This window comes from Cololabis saira, chromosome 23 (genome assembly GCF_033807715.1).
Source record: "Cololabis saira isolate AMF1-May2022 chromosome 23, fColSai1.1, whole genome shotgun sequence".
NCBI lineage: Eukaryota > Metazoa > Chordata > Actinopteri > Beloniformes > Belonidae > Cololabis > Cololabis saira.
Genome location: NC_084609.1, coordinates 5,659,542 through 5,683,948, shown reverse-complemented (window position 1 = coordinate 5,683,948; position 24,407 = coordinate 5,659,542). Strand labels below are relative to the sequence as shown.

Sequence of the window (24,407 nt, the reverse complement as noted above, 5' to 3'; positions counted from 1 at the left end):
GAGGCCAGGCGGGTCAAACGTGCACACACTCGTCATTTATTTACCCCCACCTCCCCATCCGTGACATCTAGAGAGGGGAAAGGACAGCGAGATGAGATAGAGCCGTTTTAACATTTAACAGCTAGACTGGATATGTGTTGCAGATATCCGCAATTCCATTGTTCCTAGTCAAAAAGAGCATTTCAGATATCTACAACATCATTCTTCCTGTCCACAATTGTCATTTCAGATATCAACAATGTCATTCTGCCATTCATGTGTGTGGGGTTTCTAATGACAGATATCTGCAATTCAGTTGCAGATATCTATAAAGTGAATTACAGATATCTGCAACTGAATTACGACTAGCTGTAATTCCAGTTTCAGATATCTACAATTTAATTCTGACTAGTCCTTATTCCAGTTCAAAATATTTTTAATTCCTCTCAATTCAAGATTCCGATTCAAATTCAGATTACTTTTATTTGCCATTTGTGTTAAACACATAGGAATTTGTCACGGTGGTAAGTGTGCAGATATGTACATCGTCCTTTTTATATATCTTAAATTAAGTTTTGACTAGTCAGAACAAAGTTGTAGATATCTTGAACTGGAATTATGGATAGTCTTAATTAAATTGTAGATATCTGTAATCAAGTCAAAGATATCTTGAAATGAGTTTTAAATTAGAGATATCTCAAATTGGAGATATCTTTAACTTCCATTCTCCCTAGTTAAAATGTAATTACAGATATCTTGAATTAAAGTTTTGACTAGTCAACGTTGACGTTATAGATATCTTGAATGACAATTCTGACTAGTCACAATGTAATTAAGACTATAGTCAAAATGCAGTTGTAAATATCTGCAATGTTAATCCCGGATAGTCAAACTTAGCCATTAAATGATAAAACGGCTTGCCATACTAATTCCAGTTTAAGATATCTTTAATTCCCCTCAATTCAAGATATCTGCATCGTCCTTTTTAGATATCTTAAATTAAGTTTTGACTAGTCAAAATGACATTGTAGATATCTCAAACTGGAATTACGGATAGTCATAATTTAATTGTAGATATCTATAATCATATAGATTATAGAGATATCTTGAAATGAATTTTAAATTAGAGATATGTCAAATTGGAGATATCTTTAACTTCCATTCTGCCTAGTCAAAATGTAATTACAGATATCTTGAATTAGAGTTTTAGTAGTCAAAATGAGGTTATAGATATCTTGAATGACAATTCTGACTAGTCACAATGTAATTACGACTACACTGCAAAAACTCAAAATCTTACCAGGAATATTTGTCTTATTTCTAGTTAAAATGTCTAAAAATCTATTTACACTTAAAACAAGAGTCATTACCAGATAAATAAATTGTTATTTGACAATTTTCACCTGTTTCAAGTAAATTTTCACTTAAAATAAGTAGAAAAATCTGCCAGTGGAACAAGATTTATCTTCTCATTACAAGCAAAAAAATCCTGTTCCACTGGCAGATTTTTCTACTTATTTTAAGTGAAAATCTACTTGAAACAGGTGAAAATTGTTGTTTTTTCCAGTGATGAGTCTCGTTTTAAGTGTAATGAGATTTTTTTGACTAAAAATGAGACATTATAACTAGAAATAAGACAAATATTCTTGTTAAGATTTTGAGTTTTTGCAGTGTAGTCAAAATGCAGTTGTAGATATCTGCAATCTTAATTCTGGATAGTCAAACTTAGCCATTAAATGTTAAAAGGGCTTGCCATGACCTCCCTGCTTCGGCTCCGTGGTTATAAATCAACAAACCTCCACATCCTGGTATTTACAATCCGGGCTGAGACCAAACAAAGGCGATGCCATCTCTTCCTCCCATTCTCGTGTAAAGCAGAGAGCCAGCAGCACAGAAAAATACCATAAATACCAGCGTTTGCAATACAAGCTGCAACTCTTTTGTGTTTTTTTTGTTTTGTTTTAATCTTAAAAGTCAGTCTGAAAGGCGAGGAAGAGGGAAAACAGTCAAGAAGAGACACAAACGAGGGAGGAGACGCAAGCAGCTGGACACACATTATTAAATTAAAGTCAACACACATCTGAACATCAAACAGCTGCAGGAAAAAGCCTTTTTTATGGCAAGGTTTGAGTGTGTGTGTGGGGGGGGGTTCCTGGAGGAAAAAAGAAAAGCAAAAGAGGCATTTGTCAAAATGCAAATGCAGCACAGTGTGTGTCTACATCTATCACACGTGGAAGCGGGTTCTGGTTCTGGTTTGAGAGCCTTTTTTTTTTTTAAAGATATGGACCTTCAATTCCTCTGGAGTCGGCAGGTAAATGTCCGGAAAAGCCTGGACGATGCTGAGGATGGAGAGTCCACAACACAACAGGCGCCGCTGGAAAGAGCTCATCGCTGGATGGTGTTTTACCTTTTTTTTTGTTCTTTTTAAATCCAGACGAGATAAAGAGGAAGAGAAAAAAGACCCTCCATCACATAAATAAATCAGCAAATGGTTAGATAGCTTTTTCTTCTGCCTTTTTCCATTTTTTCGGCTTGAAAGGACTATTTTTTCTTCATTTTTTTCCTTTTTTTTGCTCAGTCAAGTGCAAAGAAGTCATTGTTTAGTAAGAGGCGTATATATTTTGGCACACGTTTCCATTTGAAGTGTCGGGGATGAGGCCGATGGGGTCAAAAAGAGCCATAATTGTAGTTTTTTTCTCCCTCTTGATGAGTTAAAACTGACAAAAAGTTATAGAAATCTGTTAAAACTACATAATATTTCAAAATACATGAGGAATCAAGTAAAACGTCGTATATTCACTTTGTTTTCTCCTTTTCTCTTCTTTTAAAACTTTTTTTCTTGGATTTTTCCTTAAATATCTGCATATAAGTGGAGCCGCAGTGTTTCATAGCTCTTCATCTGTATGTATATATTTACACTCGGCGTATTTATATATATATTTGGGTTTTTTCTTTCTCAGGGGGGGGTCGGGGGTTATTTACACCATGCTCCGGGAGCCGCTGGGGGTCCGGTGCAGACTGAGCCGGGGGTCCGGCGGGGGGATGTACTGGTGCGGGTGGTTGTAGGGCGGGGGCGGCGGCGGCAGCGGCGGCTGGGAGCCGTCGCCGCCGCCGCCGCCGTGCAAGGCGTCCGGCGAGCGGACGGGGGTGGAGGCGGCGGACTGGCTGAGCTGGTGGGGGCCCCGGTGGCGATGGTGGTAAGGGTGGGGGGCCGTCTGGCTCAGGAAGGCCTCCACGCGTCCGCCGAGGCCGCGGTGGCCCCCGCCCAAGCCGCCGTCGTCCAGCATGAACACCTTGACGATCTGCTGGCACTGGATGAGCGCCTCGGGCCGCAGGTCGGCCATGCTGGCGGCGTGGGGGGGGGCGTGGTGGAGGAACGGGGCCCCCGGGGGCCCCGGCTGGAAGAGCAGCTCCCCCCGGCCGCTAGGACGCGCCGCCGACGCCGCCGCGCTCTCGGGGCTCCGCGCCGAGCTGCTGCTGCTGCTGCTGAGCCGGTACGTCTGAAGCCTGTTGTGAATTGACACCTAGTTTAGAAAACAGCCAAGAGAACAGCATCAAATGTTATAAAACTGGTTCCTCCTCTACAGTCCGTCAAGCCCTCTTTTTTCTTTTTTTGTGGGGGTGGTGAACGCACGCACTCACACACACTCTCACGCACACACACACACACACACACACACGGGGCATGCGTGGGGGCGTACAGTCATGTACCAAAGTTTGGACGCCCTCCCTTCATCCTATATTTTTTTGTCCAATGTCATAAAACGTTACAAAAACAGCTTTGTACCAGCAGCCATCAGTGCTATTAACAAGTGAGAGAAACTGCAACATAACCTTGTATTTATGTTTTGTATTGTTTCCTTCATCTTGTTTTTATGAAAAGGCACATTTTATATCCTTTGGCTTGGTTGAATATTTTAGTGTTTTTTATACACTGATGTTTTAACTTATCTTGTTTCTTATCTTGGGGCCGTCCTTTTTTGTTCTTTTAGCCAAAGCATTGTCATCACTTTATCTTGTCCTGTGTTGTTGAGTGTATGGTTTTTGATTGTATGTATAATACGAGATGAATCACTCACTGTAAACCAAATCTACCCAAGGGTACAATAAATAAATAATCCATCCATCCATCCATCTTCTTCCGCTTATCTCTCCTCGGGTCGCGGGGGCAGCAGTCTCAACAGAGATGCCCAGACTTCCTTCACCCGAGACACTTCCTCCAGAGAAGTTCCCAGGCCAGTCGAGAGACATAGTCTCTCCAGCGTGTCCTGGGTCTTTCCCGGGTGACGAACTCCTCACCCTATCTCTAAGGGAGCGTCCAGCCACCCTGCGGAGGAAACTCATCTCTAAGGGAGCGTCCAGCCACCCTGCGGAGGAAACTCATCTCTAAGGGAGCGTCCAGCCACCCTGCGGAGGAAACTCATCTCTAAGGGAGCGTCCAGCCACCCTGCGGAGGAAACTCATCTATAAGGGAGGAAACTCATCTCTAAGGGAGCGTCCAGCCACCCTGCGGAGGAAACTCATCTCTAAGGGAGCGTCCAGCCACCCTGCGGAGGAAACTCATCTCGGCCGCTTGTATCCGCGATCTTGTCCTTTCGTTCACTACCCACAGTTCATGACCATAGGTGAGGGTAGGGGCGTAGATTGACCGGTAAATCAAGAGCTTCGCCTTTCGACTCAGCTCCTTCTTCACCACGACGGTCCAGTACATCGACCGCATAACTGCGGACGCTGCACCGATCCGTCTGTCAATCTCACGCTCCATTGTTCCCTCACTCGTGAACAAGATCCCGAGATACTTGAACTCCTCCACCTGAGGCAGGACTTCTCCACCCACCCGGAGAAGGCATGCCACCCTTTCCCGGTGGAGAACCATGGCCTCGGTTTTGGAGGTGCTGATTCTCATCCCTGCCGCGTCGCACTCGGCCGCAAACCGCCCCAGCACATGCTGGAGGTCCCGGTCTGATGAAGCCAACAGGACAACATCATCTGCAAAAAGCAAAGACCAAATCCTGAGGTTCCCAAACCGGATCCCCTCCGGCCCCTGGCTGCGCCTAGAAATCCTGTCCGGAGTCCAACATGCACCGGGAACAAGTCTGACCTACTGCTGGCAATGCGAACCAGACTCCTGCTCCGATCATATAGAGACCGGACAGCCCTTAATAGAGGGCCTGAGAATGGCTCGAGGGACATGGTTAAATGCCTTCTCCAGATCCACAAAACACATGTAGACTTCCCATGAACCTTTGAGCACCCTGCGGAGGGTATAGAGCTGGTCCAGTGTTCCACGACCGGGACGAAAACCGCATTGTTCCTCCTGAATCCGAGGTTCGACTATCGGCCGTAATCTCCTCTCCGGTACCCTTTCGTAGACTTTCCCCGGGAGGCTGAGAAGTGTGATCCCCCTGTAGTTGGAACACACTCTCTGGTCCCCCTTTTTAAACAGAGGGACCACCACCCCGATTTGCCACTCCAGCGGTACTGTTCCCTTCCTCCATGCAATGTCGCAGAGGCGTGTCAACCAAGACAGCCCTACGACATCCAGAGACTTGAGGTACTCAGGGCGAATCTCATCCACCCCCGGTGCCCGGCCACCGAGGAGCTTACGAACCACCTCAGTGACCTCGGCTTGGGTGATGGACGAGCACGTCTCCGAGTCCCCACTCTCTGCTTCCTCAGTGGAAGGCATGTCAGTCGGGTTGAGGAGATCCTCGAAGTATTCCTTCCACCGTCCGACGATGTCCCCAGTCGAGGTCAACAGCTCCCCACCAGCACCATAAACGGTGCCGGCAGAGTACTGCTTCCCCCTTCTGAGGCGCCGAACGGTCCGCCAGAATTTCCTCGAGGCCGACCGAAAGTCTTCCTCCATGGCCTCCCCAAACCCGAGTTTTTGCCTCCAGGATCTCCCGAGCCACGGCTCGCTTGGCCTGCCGGTACCTATCTACTGCGTCAGGAGTCCCACAGGCCAATTTGCCCGGTAGGACTCCTTCTTCAGTCTGACGGCATCCTGTACTTCCGGTGTCCACCAGCGGGTTCTAGGATTGCCGCCACGACAGGCACCGGAGACCTTGCGTCCACAACTTCGAGCCGCCGCGTTGACAATGGAGGCAGAGAACATGGTCCACTCGGACTCAATGTCCCCCGCCTCCCCCGGGATCCGAGAGAAGCTCTCCCGGAGGTGGGAATTGAAGATGTCCCTGACAGAGGGCTCAGCCAGACGTTCCCAACAGACCCTCACAATCCTTTGGGTCTGTCCAACCTCCTCCTCCGCCAGCGCATCCAACTCACCACCAGGTGGTGATCAGTTGACAGCTCAGCCTCTCTCTTCACCCGAGTGTCCAAGACATGCGGCCGAAGGTCAGATGAGACGACAACAAAGTCGATCATTGACCTCCGGCCTAGGGTGTCCTGGTGCCACGTGCACTGATGGACACCCTTATGCTTGAACATGGTGTTCGTGATGGACAAACTGTGACTCGCACAGAAGTCCAACAACAAAACACCACTCGGGTTCAGATCGGGGAGGCCGTTCCTCCCAATCACGCTTCTCCAGGTATCACTGTCATTGCCCATGTGAGCGTTGAAGTCCCCCAGTAGAACAATGGAGTCCCCAGTTGGAGCACCATCAAGTACTCCTCCCAGGGACTCCAAGAAGGCCGGGTACTCCCCACTGCTGTTCGGCCCGTAGGCACAAACAACAGTGAGAGACCTTTTCCCGACCCGGGAAGATCGGGTCTTAGATTAGATTAGATTAGATCTAATCTAATCTAAAAATCATCTGATTGTAGTGGTGACTAACTACAAAACAAAGGATTGTGGGTAATACTGAATACTCATGATTCAATATCCAGGGTGTCTACAAGTTTGATCAAGATGAATTTAAAACTTTTTAATCGCATTTTCAAACTAAATTTAAGCCCAAAAAGACAAGTCACTAAGAAATCCAGCGCTGAGGTTGAGGTTGCCAAATCTGACAGGTTTTAGCTCAAACGTGATGTAAAACCCAAAATAAGGAACCAGCCAAGCTTGTGAATAATCTTTTCTAACACTGTTATGTTGAACCCCAGAAGGGTTTTCTGACCTCTGGCAGATAATCAGTTGCTTTTCTAATGCGTTTGCTTACGTCCTTCCCTCTTGGCTTTGTGTTATCAACTTTCCCGTTCCGCTACCCATCAGATCATTTTTATCGCGTTTTTTTGCACAAAAAACACATAGTTTCAGGAAGTCGGGGGCCCTGACTTTTGCACATGACTGTAGATGGAGGTGTAAAATCACCGTGACAACCGCATCCACCCCCCCTCACCCCCCCTCTCCACCCGCCACAGGTGCTGGGGACAGTGCAGACCGGATGCTGGGAACACCAGTGGGTGACGGGGGACGGGGGACCAGGACAGTGCTGGGGTGGGCGGGAAGTGGGGGGGGTCCAGGTAATCGGAGGGGGGTGAGAGACCTGGAGAGGAGGTGAGCAGACCGACAGCACCAGACGTCCACAGGAAACACCGATTTAAACACTGATTTAAACATTTATCAGCATTTTCAACCTTCCTTACTTTATATCCTTTAATCACAACCTGATCTCACAAAAATCCGTGAAATGTCCACGACCTCTCACCAATATTTTCCGTGGCACCAACACAGAAATGGTATAATTCCGTGTGAGCACCACGGATATTTTACCATGCGAAGTCAATGGGATCTGTTGTCGTTATATATACACGGATTATTACATTATTATTATGTATATATTATTCTTTATTATAGTGGCTAAGTTATGAGTTTTTGACGCACAAGTTACTGTTTGTTACTGTCAGTTTGTAAAAGCATGTTTTTAACGCTGTTTTAACAGTGTTTTAATGGTGTTTTGATGATTTTTAACAGTATTTTGACGGCAAGTCTTTAACCGTGTTTTCTAGTATTTAACGTAAATTTGAGTATTTAACCATGTTGTTTGCTGTCGCCATGACTACGGAGGTGGCGTAAGTGATGTGAAATTATTATTTTTAGCAAAAACCACAAGCGTTACCTACTTCTAACCAATCATAAGTGGTGCATTAACCTAACCAGACCTTAACCAGAGCATCGTCCAGCCACAAAATATCATTTTTAATTGCTTTTGAACCAGGAAGTGGAGACAGGCGATATTTGAATTCATTGTTTTAACCATTCTGCCATTCCGTCACCACAGGGAATTCCCTGGGCATCCCCTCTACGTCATAGAGGGAGCGGAGATCCTGATCACGTGACGAGGCCCCGATCGCGGATGTGTGGTCATTGATTACTGTTGCTATGCACGTGGAAATAAACGGTTAAATATATTGTGCTTTTGAACGGTAAATATTAAAATAAACCATACACAGGTACATTTACAACTTATATTGAATCACTGTGAATACATCAGTCAGTTACATGACGTTAAATAAACAATTCTAAATAAACAAACATATTTACAATTCCTTAAAATACATCATCTCTATAAAATGTAGTTGCTATTTCAGATGCACTACATAATAAATATATTCAATTGATGTTTTTTAAAACATTTTTATACGTTAGGGTTAACCAAACCAATGTGACTACAAATATGGCGCTGATTAGCATAATGCTGTATAGCATGACTCAAGGGAAATGTAGCTCTTAGCAAATATAATTTTTTTTCACAGAAATGGAGGTTGTTAATACTAAAATAAGAGTGCACATACAGTAGTAGTTTAAGGGCATGATACACACATTTGTGTAAATATATTTTAAATATATAATTGTTAAATGTGTGCTCACACGGAATTTTACCATTTCCATGTTGGTGCCACGGAAAATAGTGGTGAGAGGTCGTGGGCATTTCACAGATTTTTGTGAGATCAGGTTGTTTAATTAATTTAAGTTACCGTATTTTCCACACCTAAAAGCCTTTAATTTTCTTAAAAACCGGCAGTGCGCCTTATAATGCAGCGCGCCTGATCATTACGGTAATTCATGTTACCGTACTCAGGGGGACTGTGGGTTCTGTAGTTGGTGTTGCCGAAGTAACTGCGCTAAACCCGGCAGGAATCGTCACAGACGTTCAAGACGACAGCAGAGCAGCAACGGGTTATATTTACAAGTCTCTAAGTCAGAAGTGAAGAGCGTCCATGAAACCTTGATCGGCCACTCATTTAAGCGTCAGTCGGAATGTAAATGGAACGGAGAAGCTCTTCTAAGTGGACGGCGCTGGGGCTAATTTCCCTGCGGAGTGATCGACTCCTAAGCTCCTGGCATGACGTCTTTGACCCGACCTTCTGCTGACCTTCAGAAGTTTCACTTCAAAATCTCTGAAACTGGTCAAAATTAGACTTCCTGTTCAGAACCAGGTGAGCGTCTAAAACCACTTAAATGATTTGTGCCCTCAGTTCCAGTGGCTGCAGGGTGCGAGGTTGACCTCTGACCTCCAGGTGGCGCCACATAGCCTCTGAGATGATGCAAAATGTAGAGTTTTGCAGAATGACTGTTTTTATTTTGCTTCTGAAGTAGAAACTCTCTCCTCCTGCTCAACACCTCCCCTTTGCATCCTCTGAATATTTCACGGCTCGCCACACGTCGCCTCGGAAACTGGCCTCTTCTTTTATTTTTTTGGTGGTGGGGGTGAATCTCCTGGTTTGAGGATAGATGCGTCTCGACAGCTCGCGGCTCCACGCCGGCGCCTGACATTTACTGCGCGGCGGAGAGGAGGCGGGCTGGTGGAGGTGGCTCAGACGAGCATGAAGATTGACCCGAGATGCCCCCAACTACCCCCAACTACCCCCTGCTGCAGTCTGGTTTGGAGAAGTCTACTCATTATATCGTAGTTTATAATCTTTACACCAGAGCTTCTCTGCAGTTTAACGACTTAGGCCCCGTTTACACGTAGCAAAAACGGTGGTGTTTTCATGCGTTTTGGCCGTTCGTTTACAAGAAAACGAAGCTCAAAGTAACAAAAAATGGTCATTTCTGAAAACTCCGGCAAAAGTGGAGATTTGAAAAAACTCCGTCTTCACGTTTGCTTGTAAACTGAGAGAAACTGAAACTATGCGACAGAAACGTCACCAGCGTCATGTGTGCGACCTGTGTTTACAATTTGTTTGTCCACCGTCAATATTTTCTTGTATTTTACCTGTTTTATATTCTAAAGTCACACTTAAAAGTAACTCCACTTCTCTGTCACTCCAAAAGAAAGAATCTCGTTAATTTTGGAAGTAACTGGAAGTTACTCTTTTTTTCTTCCTTTGTCCTTTCAACTTTTTTCTCAACATTTTGACTTTTTTCTAAACATTTCGACTTTTTTCTCGACATTTCGACTTTTTCCTCAAAATTTCGATTTTTTTCTCGACATTTCGACTTTTTTCTCGACATTTGGACTTTTTTCTCAATTATTATATTATATTATATATTATTTAGATTTTTCTCCTGCATGGCACTAATACTCTTCCACAGATTCGCGTAACAAAAAGAGTCATGTGGAAAGACATTAACATGCTACATTTGCAGCTGAGGACCCAGTTATAACTAATATAGAAACATGCAGCATGTGTTACCTTCATTCTAAGGCTTATACAAGACTTTTCATTTTTTGCGGCTCCAGATTTGCGGCTCCAGATTTGTTTTTTGTGTTTTTGGTCCAATATGGCTCTTTCAACATTTTGGGTTGCCGAACCCTGGTGTAAATGATGGTATTTTTCAAAACGTGGAGGGGGAAATATCCGTTTTTGCAAATCACCGGCTATGTGTAAACGTGGCCTTATGCAGCAATAAATGTTTTTCTCTGCTGAGATGAATCATAAGACGTTTTCTGGTCGTGAAAATGACGAAAGGTCCCCGCCCCCCCCAATCGGAGCTCTGGCGGTGGAAACTCCCATGGGAGGGAAACGGTTTCTGGTCGTATCAACGTCCCCCCAACCACCTTCGTTGGTTTCGGGTCGCCTCACATGCCCAGCAGCACTTTTACCCAGCAGCACTCGCTCTCTCACACTCGCACACTCGTCACCCACACCTGCTTGACGCCTGCGGCGCTGACGAGCCGGCTAGCCCTGCTAGCCCTGCTAGCTCTGCTAGCCCTGCTAGCCCTGCGGTCTGCTGCTGCGGACGGCCTCTGTTAACCGAGCGCCAAACTTACCTGCTTCTACTCAGACGCGGACCAGTCTGCGAGCGCTTACCTCCACTGCGTTGTGTCCGCTTCGGTCATCTACCTCCTGGTTTCCTGGCGGGCGGGGCAAAAAGAAGGGACAGGGGGGGCAGAAGAATGTCTGTGAGACGGTACGTGTTCGTTCATCAGAGCTACTTAAGGTGGCAGTACCACGCCTGGCCACACGCTTAAATATCCCTTTTAGATGGACGAGGCGCCTAAACCCTCCCGAACAAACATTTCACACGCTCAAACAACTTCCCTCTCATCTGTCTACAAGGCGTGGTTCCACAACGGAGGGCATTGTGGGTCGTTTACTAGAGATTAGCTTTCACGTTCTCAGTTTTATAAACCTGCTGCTTCTCTGAGACCACTGCTTATGTCTACTCCTCTTGGCGTTGGGTAATCCAAATCAGTCTCTCTTCTCTTGAGAGGTCGCCATGGCAATTCTGTCTCTTACACCTGTACAGCTCCTCCCTTCCGAACCATCTCTCCCTGTCCTCTATCACTGTGTCTTGATAAACTATGAAACGTTACGGACTTTTACGTCAGGACATTTACGTCGGGTTGCGTTGAACATTGTTTTTATTTAAAAAGCAGAATAAAAGTGGTCCCATGAACCACGGAAACAATCGCGATGATAAACGACTTAAATGTCGTTAAATGTCTCCTCTCCTTTCTCTGTTATTCATTCTTTCTATCTGTTTTTTCTTTTCCTGCTCTGCCCAGCTGGCCCTTCTGATCCAGGTCCTGGTCCAGGTTTCTTCCTCCTAAAGGGGAGTTTTTCCTTGCAAATGTTTGCCTTAAGGTTTTTCTCCCTTTAGGGGAGTTTTTACCTGTCATTGTTTATGTTATGTTTATGTGATAATTGCTCAGGGTTCATGTTCTGGTCTCTGGAAAGATCCTGGAGACAACTTCTGTTGTAATAAACGCTATATAAATAAAATTGAATTGAATTGAATTGAAATGTAATTTCTTTTTCTCTGGTGAACAGGTTCCTAGGAACCGGCGCCAGGACGGGTTCCCGGGGGTTTTTGCGGCGCCCTCACAGACCTGATGGCGAGCCCGCTTTGCCGCGCAGCTCCAGCTGGGTGCCGTTGCTCTTCACTGCGTGCGTCTTGGCGCCCTGCTGCTTCTCCAGCTCCCCTGCAGAGACGGGGAGAAACGCTTGTTGCATTAATGCAGAGCAACAAGGAACTGAGGACACGTTTACACATAAGATTTACAAAAACGGATATTTCCCCCTCTACGTTTTGAAAAATACCATCATTTACACGAACCTGCATAAATAGCTGTTAAGGTGCTATGAGCAGCCAAACCTACAGGGGGCAGTGTAACGAGAAGATAAAGTCATGCTAGCCAATCAGAATCCTGGAAAAAAACCTCAACAAATGACACGAGTAACTTCCAGTTACTTCCAAGACGGAACGAGAGTCTTTGGTTTGGAGTGACAGAAAGTGGAGTTACTTTTAAGTGTGACTTTAGAATATAAAACAGGTAAAATACAAGAAAATATTGACGGTGGCCAAACAAATTGTAAACACAGGTCGCACAAATGATGCTGGTGACGTTTCTGTCTCATAATGTGACGTTCTGAAGCCTAAACGTCCGTTTCTCTCCGTTTACAAGCAAACGTGAAGACGGGGTTTTTGCAAATCTCCACTTTGGCTGGAGTTTTCAGAAAGGATAATTTTTGGTGACTTTGAGCTTTGTTTTCGTGTAAACAAACGGACAAAATGCATGAAAACACCACCGTTTTTGTTATGTGTAAATTACTTTATGCTTCTCGTTACACTGCCCCCTGTAGGTTTGGCTGCTCATAGCACCTTAACAGCGTATTTATGCAGGTTCGTGTAAATGATGGTATTTTTCAAAACGTAGAGGGGGAAATATCAGTTTTTGTAAATACCCGGCTATGTGTAAACGTGGCTTTAGGCTTCTCCTTTGCGCGATAGATCGTTAATCTGCATTTTCTCCTGGGCTTGAAGCAACTCCTGTTTTCGGGAGAGATGGTTGGGTTGCGCGTCCCATTCCTGATGCAGATGGCTTTTAATTCATCATTATCATGACGTGTCTGTTGTGTGTATGTGGGGAGCGGGGTTTATGTGAAGGCTGGGTCCCTGCTTTTACTTTGTAAATTGTACAATTTTTAAACATGTAAAGCAATTTGTGCTACATATTTGTATGAAAAGTGCCTTATAAATAAAGTTTGATTGATTGATTGATTTGTGGTTACCAACAGTGATTTCTGGAAGTTTCCTGAGTCCATGCAGTGATTTCTACCTGACGACATGTGCAGGCGTAAAACCAGCCCGTCTCAATCAAATCTCATCAAAATTGTCTCATTTTAAGCAAAACTATCTTTCTCAATGAGGTTAGGAAAGTTAGGAGTTCTTAAAATTAGCGAAATAATCTAAAATAATCTTTTTTAAATTTCCTCAGAAATGAGTTTTTGCAGTGTGACTTTGGAGACACCCCAAGCACACAGAGATTCCTCCAGATCTACAGCCTTTCAAGAACATTATATTCTGTAGATTATGAATTATTTAAAGTTTTTGCATTTTTACACCGAGGAACATTTATTTCTATAAAACTTCTTCATACAGTATTTAGTAGCCACAGTTCCTGAACATCTGCCCTTTTCTCACTTCAACGAGACTCCGCCTCTCTTAGATGACACATCACGTCACTGACCTGCCGTCAACTAAACTGATTGGTTGCAAGATCAGAGATTTTGTTTTAGGAGTAGTGGGCTGTAATGAAAGTGCAGAGCAACAGCGTCTCGGGAATGTGCTGCTGATTTGAGTAAAATTTGCATTTTTATGAGAGTTTCAAATTCTGTTTCTGTTCACAGCATCCATGTCTGACGTAGCCGTCCGTCCTTTTTCCTGCGTTCAGATCTCGCTGCTCTTCCTCCGAGCTGCCGTCCCTCCCTCCCGGTGGTCAGATCCCGGCGGGGACGCCGTCTCCGCGATGCTCGCCAGTCGCACCGCATTCCCCTCAGATGTCTGGCTGCTCGGAGCAGCGCTGACCCACTTTCCCCGCCGCCTCGCCGGCCTCCTGCTGTCGACTGCAGCAGCAAACTAACACGTGAACCGGGGAAGAGGTGGACGTCTAATCTCAGCTCCTATTGGTTCCCTATTGCCACTCCCCCTTCCTCCGACAATAAAAAGCACGTTTATGATTTTAAATTTGAAACACCCATCTCCAGTCTATGACAGAGTATTAGGGCCAATCTAAGACCAAAAAAAGATTGGAGAATAAAGTCATAATATTATGAGAATAAAGTCATAATGTTGCGAGAATAAAGTCATAATAATATGAGAATAAAGTCGTAATATTACGAGAATAAAGTCGTAATATTATGAGAATAAAGTCGTAAAATTATGAGAATAAAGTAATAATTATATGAGAATAAAGTCGTAAAATTACGAGAATAAAGTTGTAAAATTACGAGAATAAAGTCGTAATATTACGAGAATAAAGTCGTAATAATATGAGAATAAAGTCGTAAAATTATGAGAATAAAGTCGTAATACTATGAGAATAAAGTCGTAAAATTATGAGAATAAAGTCGTAAAATTAAGAGAATAAAGTCGTAAAATTACGAGAATAAAGTCGTAATATTACGAGAATAAAGTTGTAATATTGTTTATGTAAACTGTTTATGTAAATTTGTAACTGAATTTTTAATGTATTCTAAGCATGTTGCCACTCCTGTAAAAGTCGTCTAAAATGCCTATCCAAGGCGTACCCAAAGTAAATTGAAAGTTGTTCCCCCCCCAACTGTCAGAATCACTGTAACTACTACTAGTATTGAGTAATCTAAGTTTGAACACACTGAAATAGAAGGTTTTTATTTCAGCCCGAAATTTGTTTTGTAATTAGATGGCTGCAGATGAGAGAATCTGTGACTTATTAGCTGGAAAACACACTGGCACCACAGCATGAAGCTTTAGCTAGTGCAATTTCAAATTTGATAACAATACCACAAAAAATGAGTATTTTACACATGTTTTCTGTAAGATTATGTCTAAACCTTTCCAAAAATGGTCATTGGGAGATGCCAAAGAGACACTTGAAAGGAACCCTTACACTCGATCCGTATCTGCTCCATCTCCGACACCTCGGCGATCGACTCCTTCAGGTCCTCCAGGAACTTGAGCAGCTCCTCGGCGCTCTGAGCGCAGAAGTGGAGAACCTGCTTCTTGTCGGAGCCGTACGGGGAGAGGATGGTGATGCCGTGAGGGTAGTCTGAGGAGCACAGAGGACATCAGTTAAAAACCTTTATTCTCTCGGGTGACGTTAAACTCTAGTAGATGCTTTCCCTTATCCAAAACCCACAGTTTGTTAAAAACAAGTAGTCAGAGGAACAGAAATTAAGTTGTCTGTGAATAATCAAGTAACTTATAACATCGAATTATAAAGAGCATCTAAATGACCCACATTAAGGGGTGTGGCTCTTTTTGAGTGACAGGTATGAGGTTAATCAACTCTTTTGAATTAAGATTGTCATTATGAAAATAAAAAACTATCAGAATAGGAACAGAAGTCACCAGACAGGCCATTCCCTGAAGGAATTTAGGGGGGGTTGTCTGCTTTGTTAACAGCTGACCAGTGTCTTTAGACACATCTGTGCAAAGCCTCACAGATTTCTTGTTTGTCCAGAAGGTGCTCATTTATTGACCCTTCATGTTGTTTCAAGACGTTAAGCTGACTTAAAGGTTAGCTAGGTTTAGTTGGACCATCTGATAACACGAGACCCCCATGAAGTTTGGCCTGGTGATTTCTGGTTTGTAAATAACCCAGTGTCTTTAAAAACCATCTGTTCAAACCTCCTGTTTTAGAGGTCCTATTTTAGTTGACCTCTTGACCCTTTGTGTTTTAAGGATGTCTGTTTGTTTCTTCATACCAAGCCTCTTCAACTGAAAAGTCATGTGTGTGACCATCTGTTTCTGTCCATTGTCCATCCACTGTCTACCATTGGTTGTCTTAACATAGCCGACGCCTGTCGGTTTTTCAATAAATACCTCCTGCAAAGAAAGACCCAGCAAGCATTCCGTCGAGAGCCACAGAGAGAGAGCCGTGTTGCTCGACAGGGCTCCGATTTTGCTTCACTTCTGCGCAGAAGGCCTTAAAAATCCTTTCTGACAGTTTCCGGTGTCTTTTTCTAAGTTATTAATATTGTGATGACTTTTTAACCTAACACAGGTACGATGGAGGTCAAGATCTTGGCTTGTTAAAGGCACCAACAGCTCAATGTTAATTAATCAAATCAAATTAATGAGCGGTGATGCTTGCAATGTTGATTTGGGTATTGATTTAATTGGTGATTTGATTTGATTTTTTAAGGATGAAGGAAACATGTAGACTGCACCTTTATTTTAAAAATCTTTCTTATTTCTTGAGGAATCTTTGTTATCCCCATGGAGGCAATTTGTTTTCCTGACAGTCTTTCTCTTACCGCTTGCTTTTATTTCATTAATTTAATTAATCTTTTTGAGGGTAGGCAAATAATAAGCTTTGCTTCAGCCTACACCTTTTTCGGTCTTGATGTTATTTGTTTATTTATATATTGGAAACTTTTTTGTAATGTTTTCTTTGAACAGTGTATTTGTTTTCTTGTTGTAATTTTTATTCTTTTTTTGTTGTGTCATGACCGAAATAAACTAAACTAAACTAAAAATGTGACTAAATAAGACTCTGGAGGCGAAGAACGGGGGTGGACTAGTTAGACTGGTGCTAACAGCGCTGGCCCACACTTAGGCAAACGCCACCTCAACAAACACCTCTTCCAAAGCAGGTTTTGGCCGAGTGTGACGTCCAAAGACTGCTCGGAACCAATAGTGACTCAGGACGGACGGTGCAAACCGGCATCAGTCAGTACGTTTACATGCACTGACAGAAAGTTGAATTGTTGCCTAAATCCGACCGAAATAGAAGTTTTAACAGCCGTGTTTACAACTTAGCGGGGCTGTAGTCGAACCCAACTGAAGCTTTTGAGTTCCAGCTTTTAGTGCCAGAAAATGCGTCCTAATTCGAGTTATTCCTGCATGTAACCAACCCACGCTTAGCCGAGCTAGCGACCCCCCCTTCTGGACGTAAAGACACCGCGAAAGCCAGAATATCAACACAGTAGGAGAAGAAGAAGACGAACAACAAAGAACTAGAACACAAAAGCACATGTGGCGCCACCTAGTGTCGTGGAGTCGAACACCCCTCACTCAATGATCGATTGTCTTCTCGTGCATGTTTACTTGGATTTCTCTGAAACTCCAGTTTAATTTCTCAGGTAGATTGTTGCCAATAGCTGGATTTAGATGTGCATCTAGCCGCACTGAGCTAAACCGCGGCTAGCGGGGGCTAGTGGCGGATGGCTACGATAGCTCTGTCAGAACTCGGCCGGTTCTGTAGCAGTCCTTCTTTCAGCCGGATGTTTATATTTGATTAAACTGAAAGAACATCACATTAGTCAGCCTAAGTCAAGCTAAAACTGGTAGCTTGCGGGAAAAAAACCCCTTTCAGAACCATAGCCTTCAAGAGACCTCCTATATCGCAGTTTCCCATTGGCTGCACCAGTGACGTCATGGCACGTAGCTAAAAGCTGTGCATGCATGTCTTTTTGTGACCTTATCATGATGTCTGAGTCGCGACCTCGTTGTTGCAACACTTTCCATGAGTCTAAATACGAGGAAAAGCATCCAACGTCCACTATTTGGCCTTTTAATTTTTGTTTCTTGGTTGAATCTGGATGTTTTTTGCAGAGACGTCGGCTTACATTCGTTTTCAAAAAGGTGGAACTGCATGCCCAGCAGGCCCATGGCTTTGCAGAACGTGTAGGCAGCAGAACTTTTCTTCTTTGGACAAAGCTTCAAGATCTGCAGGAAACAAGACGACAAAATCAGCATTTCCACGTCACAGGACAGCCGTAAAGATCTGATATTATGCTTTTTTTCTCTGACTTTTAAAGGTTCAAAGGCTTTAAACTCTTACAAATCCAGTTTTTAACCCTTGTGCTGTCTTTGGGTCAAGGGAGGGTGAAGGGAGAAAAGAAGGAAGTAAGGAGGAAAGGAGAAAAGAAGGAAAGAAGGAAGTAAGGAAGAAAGGAGAAAAGAAGGAAGGAAGTAGGAAAGGGAGTAAGGGAGGGAGAAAAGATGGAAGGGAGGAAGGGAGAAAAGATGGAAGGAAGGAAAGAAGGAAGTAAGGAGAAAAGAAGGAAAGAAGGAAGGAAGTAGGAAAGGGAGTAAGGAAGGAAAGGAAGGAGAAAAGATGGAGGGAGGGAGAAAGGATAAAAGAAGGAAGGAAGTAGGAAAGGGAGTAAGGAAGGGAGAAAAGATGGAAGGGAGGAAAGAAGGGAAAAAAGAAGGAAGGAAGTAAGAAAGGGAGTAAGGAAGGGAGAAAAGATGGAAGGAAGGGAGAAAGGAGAAAAGAAGGGAGAAAAGATGGAGGGGAGGAAAGAAGGAAGTAAGGAGAAAAGAAGGAAAGAAGGAACGAAGTAGGAAAGGGAGTAAGGAAGGGAGAAAAGATGGAAGGGAGGAAAGAAGGGAAAAAAGAAGGAAGGAAGTAAGAAAGGGAGTAAGGAAGGGAGAAAAGATGGAAGGGAGGAAAGAAGGAAGTAAGGAGAAAAGAAGGAAAGAAGGAACGAAGTAGGAAAGGGAGTAAGGAAGGGAGAAAAGAAGGAAGGAAGGGAGAAAGGAAGGAAAGAATGGAGAAAAGGAAAGAAAGAAGGGAGGGAAGAAGGAAGGAATGGAGAAAATAAGGAAAGAAGGAAGGAAAAGCAAAGAAGGTAATAAAGAAACGAATGACGAAAGGGAGGTAGGAAGAAAAATGAGTAAAGCAGGGTAAAAAAGGAGGAAAAGAGGAAAGGAAGAAGGAAGGAGAGAGCATGGCAGGAGGAAAGAAGGATAGAATAATTGGGTCATTTTGACCCAAAGACAGCACAAGGGTTAAGAGGTGCATGACTGATTTAAGGGGTAAATAAATGTTTTGGGGGGAAAGGAAACATGTCTAACTGTTTTAGGAACCAATATTGCAGAGTGAGCGGGGAGCAGGAGGAAACAGGGTGCTCACTGGAGCACACAGGAAACACTCTCAGAGCAGACAAGTTAACATAAATGTACATTTTAATCTCCAAAGTGTCTCAGATTTGCACGCAACTGCTCTGATTTGTATGGGAAGCACATTGGCGAGCGCTTTTATGGAGCTCTTTTCCCTGAACGACCTTCCAGAAAGAAAGAAAGAAAGAAAGAAAGAAAGAAAGAAAGAAAGAAAGAAAGAAAGAAAGAAAGAAAGAAAGAAAGAAAGAAAGAAAGAAAGAAAGAAAGAAAGAAAGAAAGAAAGAAAGAAAGAAAGAAAGAAAGAAAGAAAGAAAGAAATGAAGCAATGAAGCAAATCTGTTATGCTGTTCTGTCATTCGGCATAATTTTCAAGGCTAGGTGTATCGGACCTGTATATCACGGTGACACTTTAAATGCCTCTCGGCGTGTTCAAGCAGCTGGTGGACGGAGCCAAAGGCAAAGAAAAGTCACTTTTACTCCTCCGTGAAAATCTTTCAAGGCGATTTCTGCCCCACTTTAAAACCTGTCAGACGGAAAGATCTCTGCAGAAAAATACGGCACCGAAACGCCGTGATGTCCGAGGATAACTCGCTCGGCCGCTTTCCCCACATCAACCTTTTAACGAAACTCCTCTCCTTCGCCGGACTGAGACCAGCGTTTGACATCATTATGAGTTTAGTTAATTAATCCAGACGGGTGACCCCCGCGGCTCCAGATGAGATCATTAATTACGGCCAACGTTACGTTCTTAAACGACCAAACACGACTCGATACGTTTTAATCAAGCGAAACACAAACTTTAGAGTGGCCCCGCACTCGCTGCCATCTATTATTAAAGGAACTTGCTGGAAAGTCCTGAGTTATGAAACGACATAAAAGGAGAAGAGGAGCTTTGGGAGGAAGTGGGTGATGCTGCATTGCAGCTGTCACAACAAAATAAGTAGCTTTAAAGCTCGCCGGCACGCAGATACAAACATCTGAGGGGAGCCGGAGTGCAAACACAGTGAATTGTTACTCCGAATCTCTCAGCGCGACGTCCTATTCAGGGAAAATGATCTCAGAGATTGGATTTGCCGTTTGTGCAGGAATAAGGTGCTGCAGTTCTTTTGTGGATTAGACGATAAAAACCACACGTGCAAACATTTCTACCCTTGATGTATTGATGATTGTGGTTCATAGATAGATAGATAGATAGATAGATAGATAGATACTTTATTAATCCCGAAGGACCTTTACTTTTATGCAAATAAAACCTCAGACAACCAACATCCCCTGCCTTTTTTCATCATGCCATTATTTAACAGCGATAAAGCCAAAAAAATAAAATGAAAATAGAGAAATTCCATAGCAGTTTACTGTGGTAACACAATGCCAAGAGGAAAAGACATAAGCAACGATCTTAGAGATAAATTTAAAACTCTTTCCTGAGTAATTTTGAAAAGATCTTTCACCAAATTTTCCCATATTTAATCCAAAGGTTTGTTCATGCAACGTGTCCTCACACTCTACCGGTCCTCGCCCCGCATGTAAGAAGCTAAAGTCCACAACGCCACAATTCAAATTAAACTACGTTTGCAAAGAGTAAAGTTTTTCAGTCTTTGCAGAACCTGGACGCACCACTGATGTTCGTAAAGCTGCATCTCAACAAACCACAGGAACGTTTCTCGACGGACAGGTGAAACCAAAGTAGTCTTGTTTGACGCTAATGATAATGTTAGCGCAGAGAAAAGACAAACATCTGATTAAAATTAAATAAAATTCCATCTGATCTGAACATCCAAACCCAAAACCACAGTCAAACGATGGCAGCATCTTGTTTTGATATTTGGAAACATTTCGTCACCCTCTTAAATGAATGCCCCAAGTAATCGTTTACTCAAGTTTTTCAAAATGCAGAAACAACTGAACCAGATATTTTTTTCTGTTTTCTGAAAAATTAGAACATTCCATCTTGTACAGTCTCTAGCCAAAAACCACTTAATTTATCACTCCTTGCAATTTATAGTATGTTTTTTGTTTTGTTTTTGTCTTTGCTTCTTGTCTAGATACCTCTGTTACTTGTCCAATATATCCATTCTTTTTCAATGTTTGAATCCAAATTATTTGTTTGGTTTTGTATAAAACCTCCTGAGTTGAGGTTCATAAAAGAGTAGGCATAATAAGCCTCGGCTTCAGCCTGTACCTTTTTGGTGCCATTTAAAATATTGGATTATTTTTATGTTGTATTATGTTGTATCCAAATGGACCGAAATAAAAACTCAAAATGAATCATATCAAACATTATTATTTTAGGAAGGGGATGATATGGAAAGGGAATATTTAGTCCTAAGAAAAGTCTTAAAGTCCAAGCTTGAACCAAGGAGATCATCTCTGGATCCACCTTAAATAGTTTTTAAGGTTGTAGGAGCTCCAACATGGTCGAGCTCAAACTAACCTGCAACCTCCGGTGGAAAAGGGCAACAAGTTTATTTGTAGAATCCCTCCCAAGAAAATAAAGGTAACGCAACGCTATGTAAAAATGATTTTGAGATGGAAAACTTGAAAGCGCTGACTCACCACGATGAGATCGTTGAAGAGGAAGACTTCTCTCTGATGTGCTGCCTGTTTCTGGGCCTTGTTGACGTCCGTCACCTCAAACAGTCGACTACAGCACACCAGTCTTCTGTGAGGGACGGAGAGAACCTGCGGACACCAAACACACATTTAGTTACTTGTGAAATGACTTAAAAGGAGGGTGTGACGCGTACATTAACAAATTAGCGACTTTGGCGATGTATTTAGCAGGTTTTTTTCAAGGAAGAGACAAATCTAGCAACATTTTTCAGGCATCATCAAAGACTCGCGTGGACTTTAAGGTGAAGGTTCGTACAGCTCTCACTCTTCTCAGTGAGCAGCCCGTGCTGCTGTAAGCTCCTCCCCCTCACAGTTAGGGGGAGGAGCTTACAGCTGCAGTCACAGCAGGAGACGTTCACCTCTCCCAGTGGGTTTCATCATTCAACATTTTGACAGATACTCAAAGTTACTCGGACCCAGGAGCAAAAACACGTTGAATAATGGTAATTCTGTCAAATTGTTCACAAATCTGAAGAAGTTGTGGACAGTCTCTGATGAGCTAAACAAGGCCCTAATTAGTTAATCAGAGCAGCTTCTAACTGCCGCCACAAACCCACAACAGTCTTCTACAAGGCAAGGCAAATTTATTTGTATAGCGCAATTCAACACAATGTAATTCAAAGTGCTTTACATCAACATTAAAAGTGACAAGACACAATTAAACAGTATATAACAAATACATTGAAATAAAATGATGAGAAAAAGAGGTAGAATAATAAAAAGCACAAGATATTAAAAAGTAAGGGCAGTACACTGCAAAAACTCAAAATCTTACCAGGAATATTTGTCTTATTTCTAGTTAAAATGTCTCATTTTTAGTAAAAAAATCTCATTACACAATTTTCACCTGTTTCAAGTAAATTTTCACTTGAAATAAGTAGGAAAATCTGCCAGTGGGACAAGATTTATCTTCTCATTACAAGCAAAAAAATCTTGTTCCACTGGCAGATTTTTCTACTTATTTTAAGTGAAAACCTACTTGAAACAGGTGAAAATTGTTGTTTTTTCCAGTGATGAGTCTTGTTTTAAGTAATGAGATTTTTTTGACTAGAAATAAGACAAATATTCTCGTTAAGATTTTGAGTTTTTGCAGTCTAGAGTACAGCAGGTACATCTCATTGTTACAATGGCAAGAATTACGTTTCTATACGGTCAAAACGTACAAAGACTTTGTACAGTATTACAAAGTAATCTGTGCCGATTCGTGCAGTGAATTAAACCAATTTGACAATTTTCTACGTCACAATGCCTGCATTCAGGGCTTATCCATAACTTTTTTTTTAAGGTTTTCAAAAATCACAGGTATTTAATTTAAGAGTATGCTTAGATAATAAATACAATTATAAGAAAAGAGGTAAAATAATAAAAAGCACAAGCTGTTAAAAAATAAGGGCAGTATAGTACAGCAAGTCTACAGTTACGTTACGTTTCCTGCACGAGGCGGGTGAAGGCGTCGGCCGGTACGAGCTGCACGGAGCTCGGAGGTCTGATGAGTATATTCTCCCACAACCATGTCCCCTGAAAGCTTTAATTAGTTTGATCTAAAGTGCATTTCCGAGTTAAAGCCGATTACAGCTCAACGAGCAGGTTTCACTGTCTCTACCGCTTCACACCTCATGATTGGTCTGTGTTGGTTTACTGCTGAAACAGACTGTAGGTATGAATGGATTATATAAATACAAATATCAAAACTCTCCAGCCCCCCCCAACCCGCTCGTACTGTAACCTCGGCCTGTTTTCCTCCCGCTCCCTCAGATCTCATCACTGCAGGGTTTTCAGACGGTTTCACACCGCCAGCCTTTCATTACACGAATGTCAGACACTCTGAAAAACATCATTAGCCTGAAATGACCAGATAGTTCCCCCGAAAAAAGAGAAAAAGTAAATCCCCGAGGGTTATCTGAGGTGCCGGCCGACCAAAATGTACCGTTTTAGTTAATGACAAAAGAAACAACAAGGCTTTCTGTTGCCAAAATAATTAAATATGTTAGAACGTGGAAGAAAACATAATATTTAAAGCTACTTCTTGATATTCATGAATTGCATGTAAGCAAATAGCTCTAATTTTGAAACAGTTCAAATTTCCTAAACCTCAGATTTACTCCAAAAAGAACATAGAAATCACACAAAATGTGAGAAATTTTCCCATTTTAGGAGAAAGTACAACATATATTACATATTACTAAAAAGAGACACCTGAAGAAACATCTCACAGTTAATTAGGCAAAATGGAGGGATGGCCAGCGACATAAGTATAAAAGGACAGGAAGGAGTTTTAGTGAAGTAAAGACGGGCTGAGTTTCGCCTGAGCTGTCAAATACTGAGAAATTTTTTTTTTTGCGTGAATTGGTGAAGACTTTGAATATCGTATTTTGCGGACCATTAGCCGCATTATCAATGAGCTGGTCTATTTTCATCCATAAGGAGCATGAGAAAACAGATATAAAGTGAAACAAACCAGTCTGATAACTTTATTCAACTTGTTCACAATAACTCCGAATATCGTTCAGTTCTAACTAAAACAGAAAAATACACATTTTAAATCATTCGTCTTCCACGAATCCACAAGTAAAAAGTCGAGGAGGTAAGAATCCTGTTCTCTGATTGGTTCATCGGATTACAGGGCG

At 42.8% G+C, this 24,407-nt stretch overlaps 1 protein-coding gene across 3 annotated transcripts in view; it reads right to left on the bottom strand.

Moving 5' to 3' along the window:
- Nucleotides 1-1,655: 1,655 nt before the first annotated feature.
- Nucleotides 1,656-24,407, bottom strand: part of iqsec3a (IQ motif and Sec7 domain ArfGEF 3a) — a 192,392-nt gene continuing 169,640 nt past the window's right edge. Inside the window, exons 9-14 of one of the 3 annotated variants that reach the window (XM_061714483.1) lie at nucleotides 21,724-21,849; nucleotides 17,889-17,988; nucleotides 15,206-15,364; nucleotides 12,164-12,256; nucleotides 11,142-11,185; nucleotides 1,656-3,503 (exon numbers count right to left, since the gene is read on the bottom strand). In XM_061714483.1, coding sequence (XP_061570467.1) covers nucleotides 2,958-3,503; nucleotides 11,142-11,185; nucleotides 12,164-12,256; nucleotides 15,206-15,364; nucleotides 17,889-17,988; nucleotides 21,724-21,849 — 1,068 coding nt within the window. In that variant the 3' untranslated portion in view covers nucleotides 1,656-2,957. Of the gene's footprint in view, nucleotides 3,504-11,101; nucleotides 11,186-12,163; nucleotides 12,257-15,205; nucleotides 15,365-17,888; nucleotides 17,989-21,723; nucleotides 21,850-24,407 lie in introns of all 3 variants that reach the window. The other 2 variants (XM_061714484.1, XM_061714485.1) reach the window with 2 other exon arrangements.